The sequence below is a fragment of the Vidua chalybeata genome, chromosome 5 (assembly GCF_026979565.1).
Source record: "Vidua chalybeata isolate OUT-0048 chromosome 5, bVidCha1 merged haplotype, whole genome shotgun sequence".
Classification (NCBI taxonomy): Eukaryota; Metazoa; Chordata; class Aves; order Passeriformes; family Viduidae; genus Vidua; species Vidua chalybeata.
Genome location: NC_071534.1, coordinates 33,724,249 through 33,746,954, shown reverse-complemented (window position 1 = coordinate 33,746,954; position 22,706 = coordinate 33,724,249). Strand labels below are relative to the sequence as shown.

Sequence of the window (22,706 nt, the reverse complement as noted above, 5' to 3'; positions counted from 1 at the left end):
TTTCATCAAAGATATATAATTTTAGCATATTCACAGCAAATAAGAAAGGAATGGAAATCTTTCAGAGTTGAAGCTATACATTACTCAGACTGCACAGTATGATACTAATGTATAAACTACTAGAAGATTTGGTCTGAATTCAGAAGAACCATGTTAGAAAGGCAGACAGAGGACTGAGTGCAAGGATGAATCTGAAATGAGGCAAAGGGCATTACTGACTGGACTTGCTCTAAAAGATGAGCATGGGGAAAGCTGATAGTTGTACATGAGTTCTAAAGTAAAAAGAAAACAGATGAACATGGCCAGAGATTGTACAGGTGAACAAATTATATATGTAGATAACATTTTAATGACCTCTTGAAGAATTTAAAGTCTGATTCATTATTAGGCTTAAAGTGAATAATACTTTAAATTTAAATACACTAATTTAAAGGTGCATTTAAAAACAGAAGAAAATGGGATGTTGTGGCATGAGCAGGTGGAAATTTGGCTTTAATAAAAGGAGTAGACTACCCAGATTTTGGGATCTTAACTGACTAGAGTTCATAGAATTACTGAGATTCCAAATAGATGAAATGTATAAAAGAGTTACCAACCCTGTGGCTAGCAGCAGAACAAACACTAGCTATATCTTAAATTTCAACTTTAGCAGTAGTTATGTCAGCAGTAGTGCTAACTTTAAAGTTGAGGACAGCAGAAACCCCAGGACTGTGCAGAGATTTTGTTGTTAACTGAGCACTGTGCAGAGACACTTGAGCTTGCTCTCTGTGAATGGGCACCCCAGCATAGTTGGGAGGCCATCAATGAAAACCCGGAGGTAGTGTAGCAACTGTAGGATCACATGCCGCCATATCCAGGCTAATCCTTTGTATAGCAAATAAATTCTTCTTGGATGCTTTTCCATTCAGCTTTTCTACTAATATATTTTAAATGGAGTTATCTAATTTAATGTCTTTTATTCCACAATTCTCTTTCAGAACCTGCAAAGCCAGAAGGTCTTAAATTCTTCAATGTTTCATCATATTATTTTTCACTGTATTGGAGACTACTGCATGGGCTTGTAGACAGATTTCATGTGGCTCTTGTTCCTGATCATGCTTCTGTTGTTAACCTAGATCTTGGAGTTAGGGAGTATCAAGTAAGTGCTTTTATTACAGGACTTGCAGGGCCAGCTTTTCCTTATATGCTGTGCTGATGAGGAATTCAAGCTTTCCTCCTTAGCTGTTTAATGCATATATGAATATGAAAGTATTAATGAAAAATTGGTGGGATGGGAGCAAATTTCAGCATCCACAGTTTGCTACCTAACAACAGGTAGTGAACTTGCTTTTTTTTTAAACCTACTAGAAGGACACAGACCGTCATCCAAGGATTCATTAATAGTTTAACAAGGGAAGGGCAGAGCTATTGAGTAGTACAGACTCATTAATTGTGTACTTGCCAGGAAGATCTCTGCTTAAATCATTAATGCAGGCAACATTTCACTGCTAAGCCATCAAAAAGATATAGGAGCACTATTTGATTCTGCTGTCAGGAACATATAATATTGACAGAAATAATGGTTGTTCTGGATGTTTTGCTTTTGTTTTTCATTGGAACTGCAAAGATACAGGTATTTTATATAATTTCTTGATTTAAAAAATTAATAATTATGTTTACTGAAAAAGATGGGCTAATTTAAGGGTTAAAAACTTATTTTTCAGGTTGCTTTTTTGTTCATTCTTTCAAAAAGGAGTTTTATAATGCTTCATATTTACTTTGATAATGATAATACAGAAAAAAACTATATAGATCCATTGATAGGAGACTCTGGGATAAAATTAATAGTTAATTTTATTGTTCTTCAATATTGAATGTTGTACACATTTTATGAAGGGTAGTTGGCAGCAAAATACTGTGGCTAACAGATGTAGAAAACTATTTTTAGTTATAAATTGTTCAAAATTGTCTGTGGTTTTTTTGTGCTTTGTTTTGTAGGGTTGTTGTAGGGTTTTGTTTTGTAGGGTTTTGTCTGTTTGTTTGTTTTGGGTTTTTTTTGAGGGGAGAGGGGTTCATTTTTGTCATTCGTCATAAAAGGCTTAAATGAAACAATGTGCTATTTCAGGCTGATTTTTCCAATACTATTCCTGGAACAACATACAATGTTACAATTTCTGCAGTTTCTTCTTCAGTCTATAGTTCACCTGCAAGTAGAACTGTGACAACAAATGTGACAAGTGAGTTAAAAATGACTAATGAAATTTTGTTCATTCTTTAAACTTAGCTTTCTTATGTTTATTATGTGCACAGTAATGTCCAAGAAATTATAATCAGTTTTGAACAGTCATTAAAATTTTTCATCTTCTTTTACTATTTAAAAATTCACTGAATCAGAAGTGTTCTGAGAGCTTAAGAATTTACAAGCTTTTGAAAAATTTGCTATTGTGTCATGTAATAATAGCCAGACTCTGATTTTTACCTACAGTGGTACATAAAGAAATGTTCAGAGCTATTTCCAACAAAATGTAGCCAAAGCAGATGTGCTTTTTAAGAGAGTACACTTTAATTGAGTGCTAGAATATGTCAAATGTCGAATTGGCATTAAACTCTATTTTTTTAACAATGTTCTTGACCAATACATTTTTTACATTCTTACAGAAGAATGTTTCTGGTGTTCCAAAATTAACCTAATAATTTCTAACAGGACTCTAGCAAGAAAAAAAGATTTTTATTCAGAAGTACATCAGTTTTCAGTAGTTTTATGAGGTTATGCTGGCAGATAATTTAATTTCTCTGTAGAATCTGTGAATATGTCTCCACTCTCATGAATCTTAATTAAAAATTGTTTTAGATGTATGTACTTGTGTGTGTGTATGTGTGAGTGTGTGTGCATATATATAATTTTTGAAATGTTTTTTTTTTTTTTTTAGATCCTGGGCCACCTGTGTTCCTTGCAGGTGAAAGAGTGGGTTCTGCTGGGATTCTGCTGTCATGGAACACACCACTCTATCCAAATGGGAGAATTCTCTCCTATCTTGTTAAATATAAAGAAGTCTGCCCATGGAAGCAAACAGCTTATACACAGGTCACAACAAAGCCAGATAGCTTGGAAGTCCTTCTCACCAGTCTTAACCCTGGAACAACTTATGAAATTATGGTAAAAGCTTTACAAATACCTCTTAGTATTTTGAATTCTGATTTATTGTAAATTGTATGAGTTTATAGTAGGTTCCTGTAGAGTTTTCTGAAGGACCATGTTATTTACTGTTGCCATATAACAAAATATATTTGTCAGATACTTGTTTAGTTGAGTTTGAGTTTATTTGAGTAATGTTTTTAAAATCTATTTTAAAATATTCCACTCAAACCTGCACTGAAATGTACCTTCTGAAATGTACCACCTACTGATATTCATATTAACATATGGCATTATGTGGTAAAGCATAAAAAGCAAAAGGTAGAATTTTTGGACACATCTAAATCTTTCTTTATCTTTATTGAGATTTAATCTTTCAAATTACTGGTATGCTTTGCATATTACATGTAGATTACTAAATCATCTCAGCCAGATCAAAAAAATCATGTCTTCCATACATGGAACTTGTTTGCACTGAGATTAGGCACTCCTGATCCATCTCTGAATTCTTCAACAATAGATGACTTCAGGTGGGCAGAAATTAACCACTACTCTCTTTACAGTATTTGCCAAGCAATCCTTTGCCTGCTTTGCTCTTTCTTAAGAACCTTGTAGGTGTTCCTCTTTTCAATGCCAAGAATTAAATGAAGCCATGTGTTGATTTGCTTCATTCCATTCTGTTGTCTTGAAGTGGCACACATGAGATAAGAGTTTACATGTCTGTCTTAATACTAGTTTGATTTCTGACCTCTTTCTGCAATACCTCCCTTGAAATGGGGTAATAAAAACAATGTTTAGGTGAGGACATAGCTTAAGATTTACATGGTGTAATTTAAATACTGTCAGAATGTCAACCCCATGAAGATCTCCAGTCAATTTCCTCAGCTATTGCAATATAACCATAGAATTTATCAATGCCTAAGAATGTTTCAAGTCAGTGTCCCTGTGAAGCATATGTAGGTAGGGTTGGCTGTAGTCATGAGGTGGGTGTGCATGTGTTTGTGTGGCTTAGGAAGGAGCTAGTCAGTGACACAGGTTCTTCTTGTCATTGTAGATTAAGTCTTTGATGCTACCTTGTATTCTTTTACTGTGCTTGTCTGTTGTAGCTTTGTCCTTTTGTTTAATCTTTACAGTGTTTGAAAAGCTCACTGCTTAGTGCCAAGAAGTGATTAGAACAAATTTCCCTTTCTGTCCTGAGGCCTTCTGTTTTCTTTTGTCCTTTGCTACCCCCTGTGTGCTGTCTGTCACTTCTACAGTGATCCACACTTAGTTTTTGCATACCCACCCCTTCTCACCCTGCCTTCCCCACAGTCTGCGCTGTCAGCTCCCTAACCACAGGGCCACAACCTTGTTGCCTTACACTGCCAGCTATAACCTTGTTGGAGAGCTTTTCACTTTCCTTCTTCTTTCCCACAACTCTCACCATCACTGTTGAAATTTTAGTCATGTTTACCTTTTTTTGTCCCTTTTACTTATTTTCAAAAAAAAGAAGTTAGACTTTCTTCCTCTTTCTTTGTAAGTACTGGATGCCATGGCCCATCACTGAGTTGAATTGTCACCAAACCCTATATTGCAGAGCAAATGGCATTGTTGTTTTGTTCATCTCCATAAATTTTACCAAAGTCTTGGTATATTGCTCTTCTGTGGGAAGACTCTTCTATGATTGTGAGCACTGAAGCATTTCCATCATAAAGTGCATCTACACTCCCCCTGACCTATTGCCTTCCTGCAAAAAGTCATGCTTTCCTTGGTTTCTGCTTTGAGGAAGGTTCACCTGCTCTTGCTACCTACAGGACACAGAGAAATAAAAGGCAACTTATTCTCCTTTTTACCCTTTTAAGTTATAGTAAGTAAAATAGGAATGCAGAATTTGGGTTAAGTGTATTGTGATAAGAAAAAGGAGTGTTACTGATGTTATTCTTGCTCTTGATTTTGGCATAAAATAGGGATCCTCTTTTTATGTTTGGATATTCATATGTGGTTTTCTCAATTCTTATGCTGTTACATACTTTTTCTCTCTTTTTTTTTACATTTAAACATTGAGCATAAATTATACAACACAACTATAAGGTGCATGTTCATCTGTATATTTATAGTTTAAATGCTAAAAGTTGTATCTCTGTATATCCTTAGGATTTTCATATTCCCTGAAACTGTATATACTGTAGATTTTCTAATGGGGATCCATTCTTTTTTTTCCTGTAGGTTGCTGCTGAGAACAGTGCTGGTATTGGAGTGTTTAGTGATCCTTTCCTTTTCCAGACTGCAGAAAGTGGTAAATTTAATAAAGCTGTTAATTATATTGATTAAGTTTGCTCTAATTTGTTCAAATAAATTTCCATGATAAATTTCATACTTGAACAAATTCCAATGCATTTAGAACAAAATCCTTATTCTTATTCTGTCACTGAGTGATAACTTTTGTTCTATTTGCTAACAACAGCATTTAGAGTGTGCCCATAGGGGTGTGTTTGTTGTACACAAAGTCTGTTGGAGTTTTCCTATGCCAGTTTCTAGGTAAAGGCTTCCAGAAAGCAAGGTCATAGCAGAGCAGAACTACCTATCAAGTGGATCCATCTGCTGTTGCCTGCAACAGTTCTAGGAGACAGACTTTGCTGTGGGATCATCTCTGCCATTGTCTGCTAAGTCAGCCTGTATTTGTTTAGTGATGGGTTCTAAGAACTTCAGCACAGAATGTATTTTATTAAATTTTTATGTATTGATTCTGAAGGTAAAAAAAATCTGAAATGAAAATTTGATTTTGATGGTTTTGAAGATTAAAACACATAGTCTGAGTTTGTACAATCTTTACTAATTTAATGTTTGTGATCTCACTCATGCTCCAGGAGCAGCTGTGCCTTGGCTGACAAGCTCATACACTTGTAACCAGTCTCAATGGAATACAGAACTTGTGCTTCCAAGGCAGTGCCTGCCCATCTGTATTTAGGCTGCTTTCCGTTTCTGTGCAAACTGCAGAGTGAGATATCTTAATTAATGGCAGAAATCATCACTCTGCACAAATAATGCAATAATTTATGAATGCAATATAAGGAGGAGTAGTAAACTTGCTACATGGATCTATGTGAGATCATTCTTCTTCACTATTTGTGCATTATTGTTGGTAAAAAACCTTATTTCTGTGAGGTTTATTATTTACTCATGTTTGACAGAGGACAGCACTGGCATTTCTCCATATGAGAACATAAGCTTTACTTTTGGAAGCATTTCTGTCTACATTTTTATTAAACCTAAAATGCCTTACTATAAATTTAATTGGAAGGTTTCTTCAAATTATAGGTAAATTATGTGTCATCCGTATAACATTTATACTTTTACTTTCTCAACTGTTTTTTGTTCTAATTCTTGCTTTGATGGCTAAGGAAAGCCAAACATCTTAATGAACATAAACATGGGAAATTTAACGTGAGAAAGTTAGCCAGAAGATAAAATTATTTAAATATAAAGGTTGTGGTTTGGGAGGAGGGGAAAAGAGGTAAACGATCTGGAAGAGATTTAACAGGACTGAAAGCACTAAATATGAGGCTTGGAGGAGCTGTCTCAATTCACCTGTGGAAGGTCTGTAATTGTGGAATGTCTTTGTTTTAAGAGTGTGAAAAGCCTTTTCTCTTTAGTACTAAGACAGCTATTGCAGAACCTGCTGCTGAGTCTGCCACGTGTAGGCAGCACTAAGACAGGGCCACAGGGCTCTAATTCACAGGAGATTTGAGCATGTAAAATAGCATGTAAAATCTGATTAAGATGATCTCAATCCTTTGTGCTGTGTTTAATACTGATGCTCTGACAAAAGGCCACAGAAACTGAGACTGATACTAAGAGCAGCATTTATGCAGTAATAGCTAGTATTCCAATTGAATTGAGTTACTTAAGCTATGTGCAGCAGAAAAGATGACACAGGTAAAGTGAAATAAAACACCTAGTGTTATCAGATACTCTTAACCAGAAAAAAAAAAAGGCAATTTTTTTCTACTTCTGGAACAGTAGATGACTGGTTTCTAAGAAAATATTTTTAAGTTGACAAAACCAATTACTATATATATTATGAGACTGAAATTATATTTCCCACTTAAACCAGATTGAAAAATAGCTGGTTGTATATCAGCTACTTTACATGTGTATGTGAATGCTTTTTATGTGTTTGCTTCAGAATTTGGAAGCTAAAGATGGCATTAAAAAAAAAAAAAGAGAATAATTTGCTATTTTTCAGCGCTGAGAAGAAAGGTTTATCTCACTGCTTTTGTTTGTTTTGTTTTCAAGCTCCAGGTAAAGTAGTGAATCTCACAGTTGAAGCCTTAAATTCTTCAGCTGTAAATCTGATCTGGTTTCTCCCTCGGCAACCAAATGGAAAGATAACTAGTTTCAAGATTAGTGTGAAACATGCAAGAAGTGGAATTGTAGTGAAAGATGTCTTGGTTAAAGTAGAGGACCTTCTGTCTGGGAGGTTACCAGAATGTAATGTAAGTGCTATAAACCTTTTAAATTAGAAATAGACTCAACCCACAGAATAGAGTTTTACATTTAAAATTTGAGACATAAAAATGTGGAGGCTTGCTTTTCAGAAAGATTCAAAAACCTTACAGACTTTGTCCCAAGATGGGATAAAATGGATGAAAACAAACCTTTCTGTTCAAAGTAGTTTAAATGGAATACTTTCGCTTTAAAAGTTCAGTTTAATCAAAGTAAAATGTTATGAAAAGTTAAGTTTGGCACCCTTTTAACAGAAAATCATGAAATAGAAAATTTCTGGATTTTATCAGCTTTCAATTTATTTTTTTTGTTTTACACACTATTCAATTAGAAAAAGCCAAGAACTTACAGGGTTTATTTTTGGTCAGTGAAAACATATAGTATTGTAAATGTCTTATTTTCCATGTAGTATGATAATGCTTTTTGTATTTTAGAAATATGTTTTATTCTGTGTAGCACATTTCAATATTTTTAAAATACTTCTCATATCAAAATAAAAATTGAACACGATTAGCAGAGTGATTTTCAATAATATGGTTGCAGTCTGAATTGTTCTCATTGTTGAATTCAGACATATAACCATTGTATCCTTTTAGAATTTCTTGAAGAAAATCTCTCTTCTAGAATTTTTTTCTCTTTTTCCTTCTTACTTTGAGTACAGTTTTGCAATTACTGAAATGTCAAAATGTCAAGTAACCAAACTTTTTTTCCTTTGACCTTTTTTTTCTAATTTCTTACACTTAGTGCTTTAATGAAAATGACAGTTTTAAATTACATAAATTATCATAAATTTGGTATCAGTTTTTATTTGAAAGATCATCTTAGACATTGCAAATGTTCCTGACACCAGGCTGGTTTAACTCAGCACTGAGAAGGCAGGGTGCCACCTACTGAACCATAAGCATTGGTCACCACAATGCCTAGCAATTTTTCAGAGTTATCTTCTGACACGATGGATTAAGAAACTCCTGTCTGGTTGTGTGGATATATGTATGTTATGCATGTGTATGCACATACACACATACAACATACATGTGATGCAAAAGGACCTTGCTAGGGAACTTTTTCAAGAGAGAGGCTGAATGCTGAAAAAGAAAACTGGTAATAATTAAATGAACCCTGGAGAGATACTTCTGTTCAGTCAGATTTCTTCAGTCAGATTTCTTCAGTCAGACTTTCTGTTCAGTCAGATCTTCTTGAATAAGGCAGGAAACCATAACACTGTCACTATCAGGATGCCCTAGCACAGTCTGCCTAAATATGGAAACTGAGGTACAAAAAGGAGAACCAATTTAGGGTTATTTTTTTTCAAAGATGCTCTGCCTTTTTTATCTACATTTATTTACAGTTATTGGTTAGAGATGCACCTTATTATGTTTCTTATTTTGTACTTACAGGATAAGAGTGAATCTTTTTTGTGGAGTACTACCACTCCTTCAACTACTTTTGGGAAATCTACAATTCTTTCACAGACTACAGTGACTCCAAGTACAGAGGCAGCAAGTCAAATGAGCTCTGTTTGGAGTGAACCAATTAGCTTTGTTGTAACTAACCTCAGGCCATACACCACCTATCTTTTTGAAGTCTCTGCAGTTACCACTGAAGCAGGCTACATTGACAGTGCAATTGTCCGGACACCAGAATCAGGTACATTAAATACATATGTCTTTAAAATGGAAATAATGTTTTCAGATTTATGTGAAAAACTTCAAAATATAGGTTTGATTTTCTGCTGCAAGATACGTCTGTCCTAATCTGTCTTTATCTGTTTCATGCTTTTGTATTTTCAGGATTACTTAATTTTACCTGATGGAATCAATTGAAAATGTATATATATTTATGTATCTAATAATGTACAATGTGGGAAAGTTCACTTCTTGTTAAGAGTCAAAGATACCAAAATTATGCTCAGGATAGATAAAAATTTATGAAAAACTGAGGAAAATTGAAGAACTGCAAATAATAGAATAATAGTAGAAGAATTGAAAATAAAGATGCAGGGTCATAACTGTCAGGCATAATATTGTAAAAGTATGTGTTTTGTGTACACAGAAATGCACTTTAAGCTTCTTTGCCTTTGTTGAGAAACAATCAATAATAAAGAAAACTCCTGTACTTATGTGCCAATCTGCACCTATTGCAGAAAGTCGTTGAGTGCTGAAGAAATCTTTAAGTACCAGATGAAGTTGATTTTTGATTACATGCAGTGCACTGTGGAGCTGGAATTGGAAGCAATGGTCTATGAGCAGCACTTTTATAATGGCTTAGGTAGTAGGAACACTGTTAATAGAGCTATACAAAAAAGGCATTCCAGAGGAATGTTATTCTGGCTTTCTGTTTGCATCATTCTTTTGTTTGAAATAGTTTGATGTTACTTCAAACATTCATACATACAAAATAGATAGCACTGTTCAGATAAAAAGAAATTTTATTCCCCCCTAGAAATGTTCAGTTGAATTGCTTTGATAGAATTTCAACAGCCTTAGTTTGCTGCTCTGTCTAGGGTTAATGAAATTTTGGTCTGTTTCTCTTCTAATGATTTCAGGGCTAATTTCCAGTTTATTTTTCACCTTTGTCTCTTAGAGATTATTTTCATACTATCAACAGTCTTGATACCTTCCCTGAGAATTATGTTAAACCATAAATTAAGTAATTTTAATGATATGCTTCTATGGCTTCCCTTCGGAATATTTCATGTTTATTGTTTAAAATGAATTGTCTGTTATGGGGTTCTTGGATATCCTAATATAAAGTATTTTATGTTCAAAGACTTTTTCCAATATTGTTTAAGTTCCAGAAGACCCACCACAGAATTTTGCCAAGAGCAACATTACAGCAAAGTCTTTCTCAGTAATGTGGGATCCACCAACCATAGTAACAGGGAAATTTAGTTACAGAGTTGAGCTGTATGGACCATCTGGTAAGTCAGAGTTGATGTTACCATTTCTTTTGATTTTTTTAATGATTATTCCTTACACATTCTTCTGGGCCTGCCAATCAAAAATGGATAGTCAAAAGCAATGTTATGCATCCCTTTTTACTATTATATGTTTTAATGGTTTGTAGATTAATTTTAAAGGAAAAGTCAGTCCATCATGAGGAAGAGTATAAAGTTAAATTCACATTAGATATTCCTAGGAATGGAGAAAATCAACTTCTCAGTCATTCAGGAGATGACAGATTAAGCACAGCTGAATTGCTGTGCTTATATATCTAAATCTTTACTTTTTTCTCTTTCTGTTAAAGATTTCTGGAGAATTTTCATTCTCATGAAGTATGTGATTGTCTCTTTAAGTCTGTTTTGATGTTTTTGCATTTTTTTTGAACTCAGACATGTAGATACGAAATTATAGAACTGCCTGTAGTTAAGTTAGACAGAAGCATAAACTGTATTCTAATGTTTTTATGGGACCACACAGGAAAAGTAAGATACATTTTTAAAAATATTTTACTCTTAAAACTCTTACCTCTTTGAAAGGGCTTGTTTGGTTGGTTGGTTATTTTGTTGTTTTATTCCCTATATATTCAGTATTATTCCGCTGAAGTTGATTCTTAATAGCTTTTCCCCAAACAAACTTGTCCTTTCATTTGTTCATCATACTAGAAAGTAGCCATAGACTGTTTCTCTTTTAGACCTAAAATCTCTTTGTTTTTAATTCCAGGTCATGTTCTGGATAACAGTACAAAAGACCTTAAGTTTGTGTTTAGTAACCTTGTGCCATTTACAGCATATGATGTGTACGTCAGTGCTGAGACAAGTGCTGGGGTGGGGCCAAAGACCAACCTTACAGTTTCCACTCCTGCAGATGGTAAGTAAGCATAGAGAGACAAAACAAATGGATTGAACGTGATAAAGGGTTTCAGTTTTCCCTTCAGAGCCTTAAAGGTACTTTGCAAAGGAGAGAATGGCTGGAAGAGCACTACAAGAGAGGAGAAAAGATTACAAAATACTAAAGAAAATAAATCCGCTGAAGATTATTTTGTCATTTATTTCTTTTTATTTTTGTCATGTTCATACTCTGTCAGTACATTTATCCACTATCGAAGGTCTTCAGAGATTGTGAAACAAATGTAGTGTCTTTCTAAACGAAAGTTTAGGTGCAGTAATTAAGTTGTAGAGCCCCCTCTCCCCCGTTAGATGGCAGCAAGAAGAAAAGAAAGCCAGCGCAGATTCCCGCTGCTGGCTCGAACAGCCCTCTCGTTCCCTATTAAACCTTCCCTGTGACTCATCCTCACCAAATCCAAGGCCCCGTCTGTGATGGAGCCACCCTCAGCAGCGAGGCAGGCCCCACATGGAGGGCTTGTCCCAGTACAGCCAAGTACTTGGCTCTGCCGCTGAGCCCTCTGTTCTGTGGAGTTGTGGTCCCACATAGTCAACTCACCAGGTTAAAGTCCTTGGCTGCAGGGAAATGCAGCTTTATCTCACATGTGGGTGAGATTGTGTGGGACTCTTGGCCAGCATTTGAGGATGCAAAGAGGAAAAATTGAGAGTTGATGTGTAATAGAGAGGCAGTTTCAAGACTGTTATTTCTGTCTTACGTTTATGCCACACAATACAAATTTAGAAAATCTCTGCCTCAGGATTGCTGGCAATGTTTGTTGTCAAGGTGTAATGCTGGGAGGAAAACCTATCTTGATTTATTTGTCATATTCTTTCCTGAGTGATCATCTTTTGGCAGCTCTCAGAGACAATTTCCAGAGATGACCTACCTCAGTACAGGTGCTCATCTTGTGTTGAAATGCACTGACAGAAGCCAAAGGGAATTTTGGTGGGTTTGGGGTACTTTTAGCATAACACAGAATGTCCTATTTCAATGCCAAATCTAAAAATCACCCTTATGCAAGTAATGTCAAAATTGTCTTTTATTGAAGTGTATTAAGAAAAAAAGCCCCTTCTTTTGTATCAAATCTGAATATCATTCTATGGAATATAAATGCTTTTTACCTCTGGTGATCCTATGGAAATGACAATATTTTTAAGACTAAAAGTTTAATGAAGAAATTATGTAAACAATATAATTTCTATCTATAATATATATATTATATCTATATTTATATACACACATATTATATATATATAATATATAATAGAAATAAAATTATATAAACCTTTTGTAGAAGGGAAATTAACAAGCTAATTAGATCTACCCTTTTATTTTCAAGTATACTTATAAGTCCATATAGGAAAATAGCAAAGGTCTGCTTGATTCCAATCGAGTAGACCTCAGTAGAGTGATCCTGGTTTACATCATCTTAGTCTCTGACCATACTCATACACATCTTATGTGTTAAAAAAGTGTGCATGTTTTTAGAACTGTAACTTGTTTGCTAAGGAAACATGTGAAGTAAGTCTCTACCCTGCAAAGGGTCAACTTTGTGATAAGGATGTGAAATTGGATTGTCAATTGTACTTTGATACAGTGCTGAAAAACCTTGTAATAATCACAAGTGTTTAATGAACTGAAATTTCTTCTTGAATATTTAGTCCCAGGTGCTGTATCAGATTTACAACTAGCAGAAGTGGAAGCCACATATATAAAAATTACTTGGAGGAAACCACTACAACCAAATGGAATCATTACCCAGTACAGAGTTAAAGTACATGTGCAGGCAACACTCGTCATTATGGAAAACACTGTTATTGGAGATAAAAATAAGGTATGATTTTCTTTTTTTTTTTTATATGGGTTTTATGTTCAATTAAATTTGCTCTCTGCCTTATCTGACATTTATAGAATGAACTAGATCCCACAGAGAAGTTGTCAATATTTTTAAAAGCCATCTTCCTCAGTCCACTCTCTTTCTCTGGCTGGCTTTCAAAAAGATTCCAATGATGCTGTTTCCACAACACGAAAAATTAAATCATTCTAGTAAAATGATCCAGCTGCTGAAGGCAGGAAGCCACAGCCCACAGCCCTTGAGTTCTTTGCAGCACAGGGTGGCCAGACTATTAAGAGTAAAGATTTGGGTGCTTAGATTGATAAACAGCCACTCAGTCAAACCTCTAGAAGACATGGGTATGAACCCAGTGAATTCAGCAGAAGTGTCCAAAGGCTAGCTAAGTGTTTTACTAGCAAGGCAGATAGGCTTAGACTTTCTGCCTCCTTTTGTATCCTTAAATTCACATGTGTGATGCTACATGCTTAGCTCCATGCTGTGGTTGCATACTAAGGATATATGTGCACATCTATGGGATCGTATCTCTGAGGGAACTTAAGCTGTCAATCAGTCTAGCTTCTGGATTTTGGGTGCTGATGTACTTTACATGCTTAGAGCAGCTCTGAGCATGCAGCACAGAACTGTACACCCCTAGCAAACATTCAGCTCAGGATTGAAATCTTTCTGAGGTAGGGCTTTTTGGGCTGAATTTTGAAAACAGGTGCCCAAATTCTGCATAATTCCTTGTTTTTTCGGACAGTGATGTCTTTCACTGGATCTGAATTGGAATCTAACTTTTTGATGTAGAGCTCAAGGAAGAAGTTCACTTTCAAGGTGAATGATATACATTAAATAGAGCTCTGGAGTCAAATGTTATATAAGGAGCAAAGGGAAAAAAATAGGATAAGGATCCATTCATTAAACCAGGCAGGCATCCTTGGAAAAGAAAAGTATGTAACTCTGTAATTAAAGATTGTATCATAATCCAGACACAAAAAAGTAGTCTGCACAAAAATGTTTTAGTGATGGAATTTGATAATTTTTGAGCTCTTAGTGCTGTATCATTGCTGCTTTATTGTCATTTATTGAATGTAAATTTCTAATTAAAACCCAAAGCAAATCATAAACAACCTTGCTTTATCTAGAACCGCATTGACCACAGCTTAGAGCAGCTACAGGACTTGAACTGGCAGACCCACTGTGCTAATAGTACTCAAAAACCAATAGCAATAAAAAGCTGTTGTCTTATATATGGAAAATCCTCATAAGCAAAAAGTATTTCCATGTGGCCTTCTATTTTGCTATAAAATGCTGGTGAAGATGAATCATACACAGGTTTTACCTCTTGGTACTTAGATGAGATTGATGCTCTATCTGTGCCTGTGGCTAATGTACCTCACTTTAAAGGAGTAAAAGTGGCTTTGCCCTTTCTCTGCCCAGAGTCCATGGGAAAGGACTAATGTGTATTAGTTACATCACTGTAAAAGCATGTCTTTCTGGCAAGGAGGTGGGCCATATGTGTGAGTGGACAGTGTTCCAGATGACAGCAGAACAATTCAGAGATACTCGAGTCCTGGATTTGGTCCAGATTTTGAAGGGGCATGAAGATCCAGTGCTAACACACCATTTTGTACCTATGCTCTAGCCTCTCTCTCTTTTCTGCTTTTGTTTCTCCTCTCTTTGTTGTTCTTGCTCCACTTATATCTGCTGCCATCCATTTCCAACATTTGTTCTTTGCGTCTTCTGTCCTACAGGCCCCTATATCACTTGCCTTCCTTACACTCTCCCTTTTCACATATATACACCCTTATTTTTCTCTCCCCTTTCTTTCATTAACTTCTGGTTTTCTCCCTCTCTTAATCCCTCTCAGAGATCTAGTCAGCCTTTTCTTGAAAGGGCCATCTGAAATCCTCTTGTTTTCAATGCCTGCTGCCTTCTTTCAGGTTATAGTTAGTACAAATAAAATTTCCCAAGTTCAAATGTGTATCTATTCAATATAGCTCCAAAGATATAGCAGTAAAATTAAAGGCCTTACTTTAAAATTTCCACATTAATATAAAATATATATTTAAGATTTTTTAAAGTGGTGTTTGATTAAACAGTAACCAGAATAAAATGTTGTAGGCTACTGGCAGCTGAACATTTTTATGACAAAGATTATATTTTTAAAATTATTCTAATTATCAATAATCTTTGTATGCCAACATTTATATAGTGCTATATGCATGCACAAACATACAAGCATCATTTCTATATTATATACAAATTTAATTATCTAATTTAGTGATGACTAGCTTTGTGATTTCTTTTTATATTTCTAATTTATAGTATCTGATTGATTCTTTGGAACCATATGCAATAAATGAAAATATCAAACCTTCTTCTCCCCCTTGGAATTCAATGGAAGCAGACAATGATTTATATGAAGGTTCAGCCGAAATGTTTTCCAGCATTCAGACAGCTTCCCCAGTAATATTTACAAGTGTATCTGGTGATAATTTTCCTGATATAAATGGAGCTACAGAACTACATTCTGCTTTGGGTAAGATATTTTAGGGTATTTTTCTACCTGCTTTTTTTGTGCTGAAGGACCCCCATCACTGTCCCAGATATGATCTTTAGCACATGGTTCAGGCAAATTATAAATGGGTCATTTGCTGGAGTCAGATTTTTGTACTACCAAATAACCTTCTGAAGCAAATGGGAATGCCACACAGGCAGGAACTAGCCCCTTGTCACCCAGCTGACCTTCTTCCTAGTGAAAGGAGCACCCAAAAGCCATCAGCCAAGCTGCATAGACAATCAGTTATTACAGTTGCCAAAGCAGGTGTGATTGTCAGGGATTAACATATCTCCAAGCCCTTCAGAGACCTTGATTTTTCTAAGCCTTTTGACTAATAGGTTTTCAAATGTCAGCGACAGTAAATAGGTCAAAAAGTTACAACTTTGCTGTATGGGTTACAAACAGGTGGAGATGACCCCATGACATGGTGATGTCATTAGTGAGTACACTTGTTCTGTATTATCAATGGACCACTGTTTCTTTACCAAGTATGGATATTTACAAATCATTAAGCAACCCTCAGCTGACAGGCAGGGATTTCAAATATCACTCTAAATTTTTACAGTGTTTTGAACACTGGGGAGAAAAGAATGGTTTTAGTGTTTTTTAAATGATTTAATGAAGTCACTGAATTCATCTATATGCACCAGTATCTAAACCAAGAATTTAATCCTTTATTTTAAATGGCAGTGGATGTTTTCTGTGCTATGTTAATCCTGAAGAATCTTCTTTGTCATGCACAAGAAATGTACAGCATTTTAAATGTAAATCTTATTTTTATGGTCTTGTTCAGTTTGCGGTATTGAGTTTGAAAATTTATTTCAGCCACTGTCTGTTGTGATCTACCATTCAAGTATTATTTTATAGGAGTTATTATAGTAGTAAAAGCTGTTGACAGCCAAATTTTCAGCAGGGTCGGCTGATTTTTCAATGCCTTCATTTTAATGCCCTTCTCACTGAACTCTGAGCCTGATACTCAGGTATCTGAAGTGCCCACACCTTTTCATGTTGGACTGGCATAATGACTTCTTTATAGCAGATGGTTTTGGCTAACACAGTTGGATTGTGGCTGATTTTGAACTTTATTTTAAGTGCACCAAACTCTGTGGGCATGCACAGCTTCATCATTCTACTGACCACAACTCTTCTGATAAAAATACCAGCATGAAGGGATCTGTGAAGGCAACATTTCCAAGTATTGTTGTTCTAGCACCATTGGGACAGCAAGGAAGAGGGAATCTGTCTGTCTTGATTAAAAATATTTAAAACCCCTCAAAAGCTCCATCAGTCTAGGAGCTGCTGTTCTGAAATCCCTGGAGAGACTAGACCTTATACAAAAGTACCCTTTCCTAGCTTCTAGGGGATTACTCACAAAACCTCACAATTCTACTTGTTGCTCCTTCATTATTTCACCTAGGCCAATCTATCTATTGTAGACATGAAAAGGAACTCTTCTTTAGGGAGTTAAGAGGTTGAATGCAGACTTTTTATTTTTATATTTGACATGTAAATTCATTCTTTGAGAATAAAATAGTTCCAAGTTTCCATGCCAAAGTGAGTTTAGAATGCATAAGAAATCAAATAACTTTATGAGTGAGCAAGTATTTCTCTCTATTTACTCACAGATGATCAATATAACATCAACGTTTTGGCTGAAGAACTGTCATATATTATAAAGGGCCTCACACCTTTCACAGATTACACAGTTAGTGTGTCTGCTTTCACTGCTGTTGGAGAAGGACCACCATCAGTTCTTACAGTCAGGACACACGAACAAGGTAAATTCAAACTGGTATTACCAAAGCTAACATACATGACTTATTTCACTGAATGTTTGAATTTTTTAGTAATTTATTTACTTACTGTTATGTTTTTATATTTTTGTTCAAGTCCCAAGTTTAGTACAAAATATATCTTACAAGAATATTAGCTCCTCCTCTGTCTTGCTGTATTGGGATCCTCCAGCAAATCCCAATGGGAAAATCATTCATTATACTGTTTATGCAATGGAACTGGATACAAAAAGAGCATTTCATGAAACAACTTCAAACAACAGCTTACTTATGACAGGTACAGTGTCATTTAATTAAAAAAATATAAAAATTTAAACTTGTAAGTACATTTTATAAACCTCTTTTTTCCAATTTTAGGTAATGTATCCATTTGAAATATATGTGGATCAAATCTCACACATTCACACATGTCCACACACAACAAAACTGCATGTAAAAACAAGGTTGGGACACTACTCAGACTTGTCTACTGTGGAGAAATATGTAGGCTATGTGAGATGGGAGAAGAAGGCTGGTTAAGATAAATAGTAATTTTTGAAATGGTACAAGCAGTAATCTGTGAAATGGCTTTCTCCTTGGAATATTTGCCTCAGTCTCCTGTTTCCCCATAGGAAAATATTCCTAAATTGTCACATCCTTTTCAGATTTGAATTTTTTTCACAGTACTTGTCTGACATTGATAAAAATTTTCTTATTTTAAGGTGGTATTTTTTATAGTAATTTAGGCAAACACATTCCTAATGGAGTTTTACTTATCATTGATGTTAATCAGAATAATGCATACAGGCTAAACCCCCATATTTGGATGTTCCTATATGCATCCTTTGACGTCCTTGACAAATTCTTTAAGCTATTTACAGAGTTGAAGCTGGTTGACTTCAAAATCTTCTGACTTAACTGCATGCCTTTTTGACTGTCACCAAATAAATGGTATTGTACATATTCTTTTAGGGTGCATAAAAAACTCTCAGAACAGTATCCAGTACTGTAGTTTTATAAGTAGCTATGACAAAAGAAGTCAACAGTCTTGTTTACTAAGTTAAGAGTCAAGATTTTTTAAATTAATCTTTTCAGGTTTAAAAAAGTACACAAATTATAAAATGAGAGTCACAGCCTCTACTGCAGTTGGAGAAAGTGATTTGTCTGAAGAGAATGATGTGTTTGTGCGAACCCCTGAGGACGGTAATATGTTGTTTGCAATGATGATTTATTTTCTGTACTGAACTTTGTGTTTGTTCAAAAAGAAGATTAGCACACACAAAAAAGGGGGAACAAAGTGTATGGATAAAACCAATGTTGAAATTATTAGCCTTCTATTAGTCAGTGACTTCATTCAGACCATTTTTAGATAAGTGCTAAAGAAATAATAATGAAAGCCACGGCATGACCTGCAATCAACTAATTTCAAATATGACAGAAAAATGGAAGGAAAGCTGCAGAGCTGAGGCTCCCTCTCTCAAAACAATATGTCCCTAGCACCAATCTAAATCATAATCTTTGTGATTCCATTTTCTCTTTTTCTTTTTGTCATCATATGTAAATTAGGTTGGTTTTGAAGCATATGGGCATTTCAACAATTCATAGGCTATATTTCTATTTGCAGGCAAAGATGCTGATAAAGTGAAGATTTTTTAATGATAAATATAATAAGCGGTTGTTTTTGTATAGGTTTTATTAATTTTAAGACTGGCCAATAATTTTAATGCCAGGTATAATACTACATTACAAAGATTTTTGAATCTTCCTTTTTTACTTGCAAGGCAGTTCCAACCCATGAAGACATTGGGGCAAGAGCTGGAGTTGTCATTGGCTTCTGCAAAGAAAACACAGGAATTTGATTTGCAGAGCAGAGCCATGAATATTAGTCTTTTCTTGTTTGTATCAAGTTTGTATTTTCATTGGTTTCAGCAGCTATTTCCAGGTTTACTGAGGTAATGCAGAGTGTGATAGCCCAATTTTTGTTTATCTCTCTCATTTTCAAATGTACTACAATACAAGAAAAATAATCGAGTGTCAATAAAGGAGAGAAAAAGACTACAGGATTAAAAATTATGGGTATTTATGAAGCTTAGGTGATTTGAATAACCACAAAAATATCAGATTAAATCGTGAAACTTAAAATAGTTGCAAATCTTTTTAAAATTTACATTATCCTATGCTTTTAGCATTTTTACAGAGGAAAGGCATATCACAAGAGAAGAAAATTACTTATATTTTTCTCTCTGAAACCTTGCCTGTGAGCGTTAAAGAAATTTTTCATAGTAGAGTTTCTCTGTTCACAGCCAGCAGCCAACTGCTCATTCATTCATAAAAGAGGGGTGCAAGGCTTGAGGAAACTAGTGAGAAACCCACCAAGAATTCTTGCTTTTTTATAAGGCTATGCATAATTGTTTATCTTCTCCTTCTTGTTGTTTAGCTTTTCTGAAATAATTCAGGCTAAGATTCATGTGTCCTGATTTTAGCCAACCTAGGAACAGAAATTTGTTTGACTCTTGAAAGGAAAGATGCCTCCAAATAAAAGATTCACTACAATTGTCTTAGATAACTTGCATTAGGATGGAAGAAACAAGGCTGTTGCATTTAAATATTTTACCATGCCAGATAAATGGCAAAACACATTTAAATTAAAAATTAAGTTTCTTCACATGGGAAATATTCATGTGGGTAGTCTTGTCATCCAGAGAGCAGTGATCTGTTACAGTTAACAATTTCATGTGCTCAGAAATCAGGAATGAAAGTGATTTGTAGAACTTTTTAGGCAAAAAAAACCATGATGAATTCTGAAATATCTGCAAATGGGTATTTGTACACAAACTGAGTAGATAGTATATTTTTATCTTGATTTTGCAGACTATTTCAGGAGTGAAGTGGTGAAGCCTTCAGAGGAATCAAAGTTCACATTCAGAGCTGATTTTATTCATAAGTGCAGCCCACACACTTCTTCAACACTTCCATGCTTTATTAGCTCACTGGAGTCACATGAACTCATATGTTGCTAATAGATTTAGCCACACACCACCCTGGAGCTGGACTTGCTTTGTGCATGACCTTCACACAGAGTGTGCAAGATTTACACAGGGTTCACTAAATGGAATTTAGTTTCTGTGCATGCAGGCCCTTTCTTGGTTCAATAATTGATTGAGTGAAGTACTAAGGGTTATTTACATAGAAAGCAGTAAGAGGTCATTAATCCAAGTTTAAAGAACTGAATATGAGGAAGACAATGAGAGGATTTGCATGAGACTGGTAGAGAGAAGAAATTTTTTTCTTAATAAGTGCAGTTTCAGATAGATTTAGAAGTGGATGAGAAAAGAAATTCCACAAAAGCTAAAGTGTCCTAATACAAAAAGATGCCTAGTTTTATGAGTAGAACACAGACATACCAAAATTAAATAAGGTAAAAAGTGGTAAGGCTTTGAGGAGAGTGAGAAATTGAGTGTAACTGTTTTGGTACAGTTAGGATCCAATGCCAGAATCCAATAGGTTTATGATCTCAGTTCTGTATTCTGTTACTTGAAAAGGCTTTTTTTCTGATTTCTGTATTGCAGAACCAGACTCCCCACCTCAAAACTTAGAATTAATAAATGTAACTGCGACAGAAATAAATCTGAGATGGTTACCACCTGAGCAGCCTAATGGTCTCATAACTCACTATGAAGTTCTGTACAGTGATTCCAACGATTTTTTTATTAAAAATGCCTCATCTACAAGTATATCACTAAGTGAAATGAAGCCATATACTCTCTACAACATCTCAGTAAGGGCATTCACCAGACTTGGCTATGGGAATCAGTCATCTTTTCCACTTCTGGTCAGAACTTCTGAAACTGGTGAGTATTTTTTAAAAAATTAAATTTTTTGACAAGAAATTGCTTTATGATAACATTTGATGGCCAGAAGATAAATTTCAATAATTTTAAAAGTATTTGCTTACTTTGCAAGGCAGTGAGTTCGAATCCCATTTTTCTCTTTTATATACGAAGAAAAAGAGCAAGGCCAGGTGCTTGGTAAGGGATCAGGAGCCAACAGCCATGGGGTCCCTGGGCCAGCTGAGCAGAGGCCTCGCTAGCCAGGACTTGTCTCACCACCCTGCAGCAAAGCCCATGGGGCAGGCAAGGCATGGCAGCCAGGGCCAATCTGGAGTGCCAGACACCTCATGCTGATGTGGCAGGTCTGAGGTCAAGACAGGAAAGAAAGTTCACAGGTTCAATGACAGTAACCAAGCCAGACAGAGCCACTGGGCTCTGCCAGTGGGGCAGGCCTGCAGTGAGGGAGCCAAGCTGAGGCTGGGCTGCCATGTCAGGCAGGGACTGGATCAGTGGGTCCATGGCCAAGCACAGCCATGGTAGCAATGAAGCTGAATTGAGTTCTATAATTCTTTTATGATCTTGTTGGTACTATGTATGTTTAAGTAGTTTTTATCTTCAAATTCAGCCTCTTTTAAAATGTATTTCATAAAAAAAAAAAAAATAGGATACAAATCCAAATATTTACAAGGCGTTTAATTGAAACTGGTTTATAAGAATTCTTTCCAAATCAATGAAACTGACTGAAATCTTCTACAATTTTTTTCTTCTAGTTCCTGCTTCTGCACCAGAAAACATAACCTATAGGAACATCTCATCCATGGAAATTGAATTATCATTTTTTCCACCATCCATTCCCAATGGAATCATACAGACCTACACAATATATCTCATGAGGACTAATGGGACTGAGCAAAGAGTTATAAACACTACCCTTCTGACACTACGTATTACAGGCCAGTATATGATCTGGAACTTATGGCAACTGTGAGTTTTTCTGAGAAGTGTGCAACAGACAGAGGTGTAATAATTCATTGATTGGACCTGATCCTTCTTGCCCTTACAGAAAGTTTTTTGCTCCCTGTCCTGAGAAATAACTTGTGTCCTGTCATAATGTGGTGAAATTGAAAGGTATAGAGTCTAACATATATCTCACTGTATTTTAGATTTTTAAAGTACAAGGAACTTCAATAGATATCTTTGCAGACCTATCATTGTAACAAAGTAAACTCTCAAGTCACCTAAAAATCTTTCTGATCTTATTCTGAATAAAACTTCCTTTTCCA

At 35.3% G+C, this 22,706-nt stretch overlaps 1 protein-coding gene across 1 annotated transcript in view; it reads left to right on the top strand.

Annotated features, from left to right (window-relative positions):
* Positions 1-1,558: 1,558 nt before the first annotated feature.
* The window catches only part of PTPRQ (protein tyrosine phosphatase receptor type Q), a 100,032-nt gene continuing 78,884 nt past the window's right edge, over positions 1,559-22,706 (top strand). The window contains exons 1-15 of the mRNA XM_053943543.1: positions 1,559-1,612; positions 2,105-2,216; positions 2,910-3,136; positions 5,321-5,390; positions 7,391-7,590; positions 8,998-9,247; positions 10,392-10,520; positions 11,263-11,409; positions 13,086-13,258; positions 15,587-15,800; positions 17,447-17,599; positions 17,712-17,891; positions 18,689-18,796; positions 21,163-21,444; positions 22,194-22,376. Of these exons, the coding sequence (XP_053799518.1) occupies positions 1,559-1,612; positions 2,105-2,216; positions 2,910-3,136; positions 5,321-5,390; positions 7,391-7,590; positions 8,998-9,247; positions 10,392-10,520; positions 11,263-11,409; positions 13,086-13,258; positions 15,587-15,800; positions 17,447-17,599; positions 17,712-17,891; positions 18,689-18,796; positions 21,163-21,444; positions 22,194-22,376 (2,482 nt within the window). The remainder of the gene's footprint in view (positions 1,613-2,104; positions 2,217-2,909; positions 3,137-5,320; positions 5,391-7,390; positions 7,591-8,997; positions 9,248-10,391; positions 10,521-11,262; positions 11,410-13,085; positions 13,259-15,586; positions 15,801-17,446; positions 17,600-17,711; positions 17,892-18,688; positions 18,797-21,162; positions 21,445-22,193; positions 22,377-22,706) is intronic.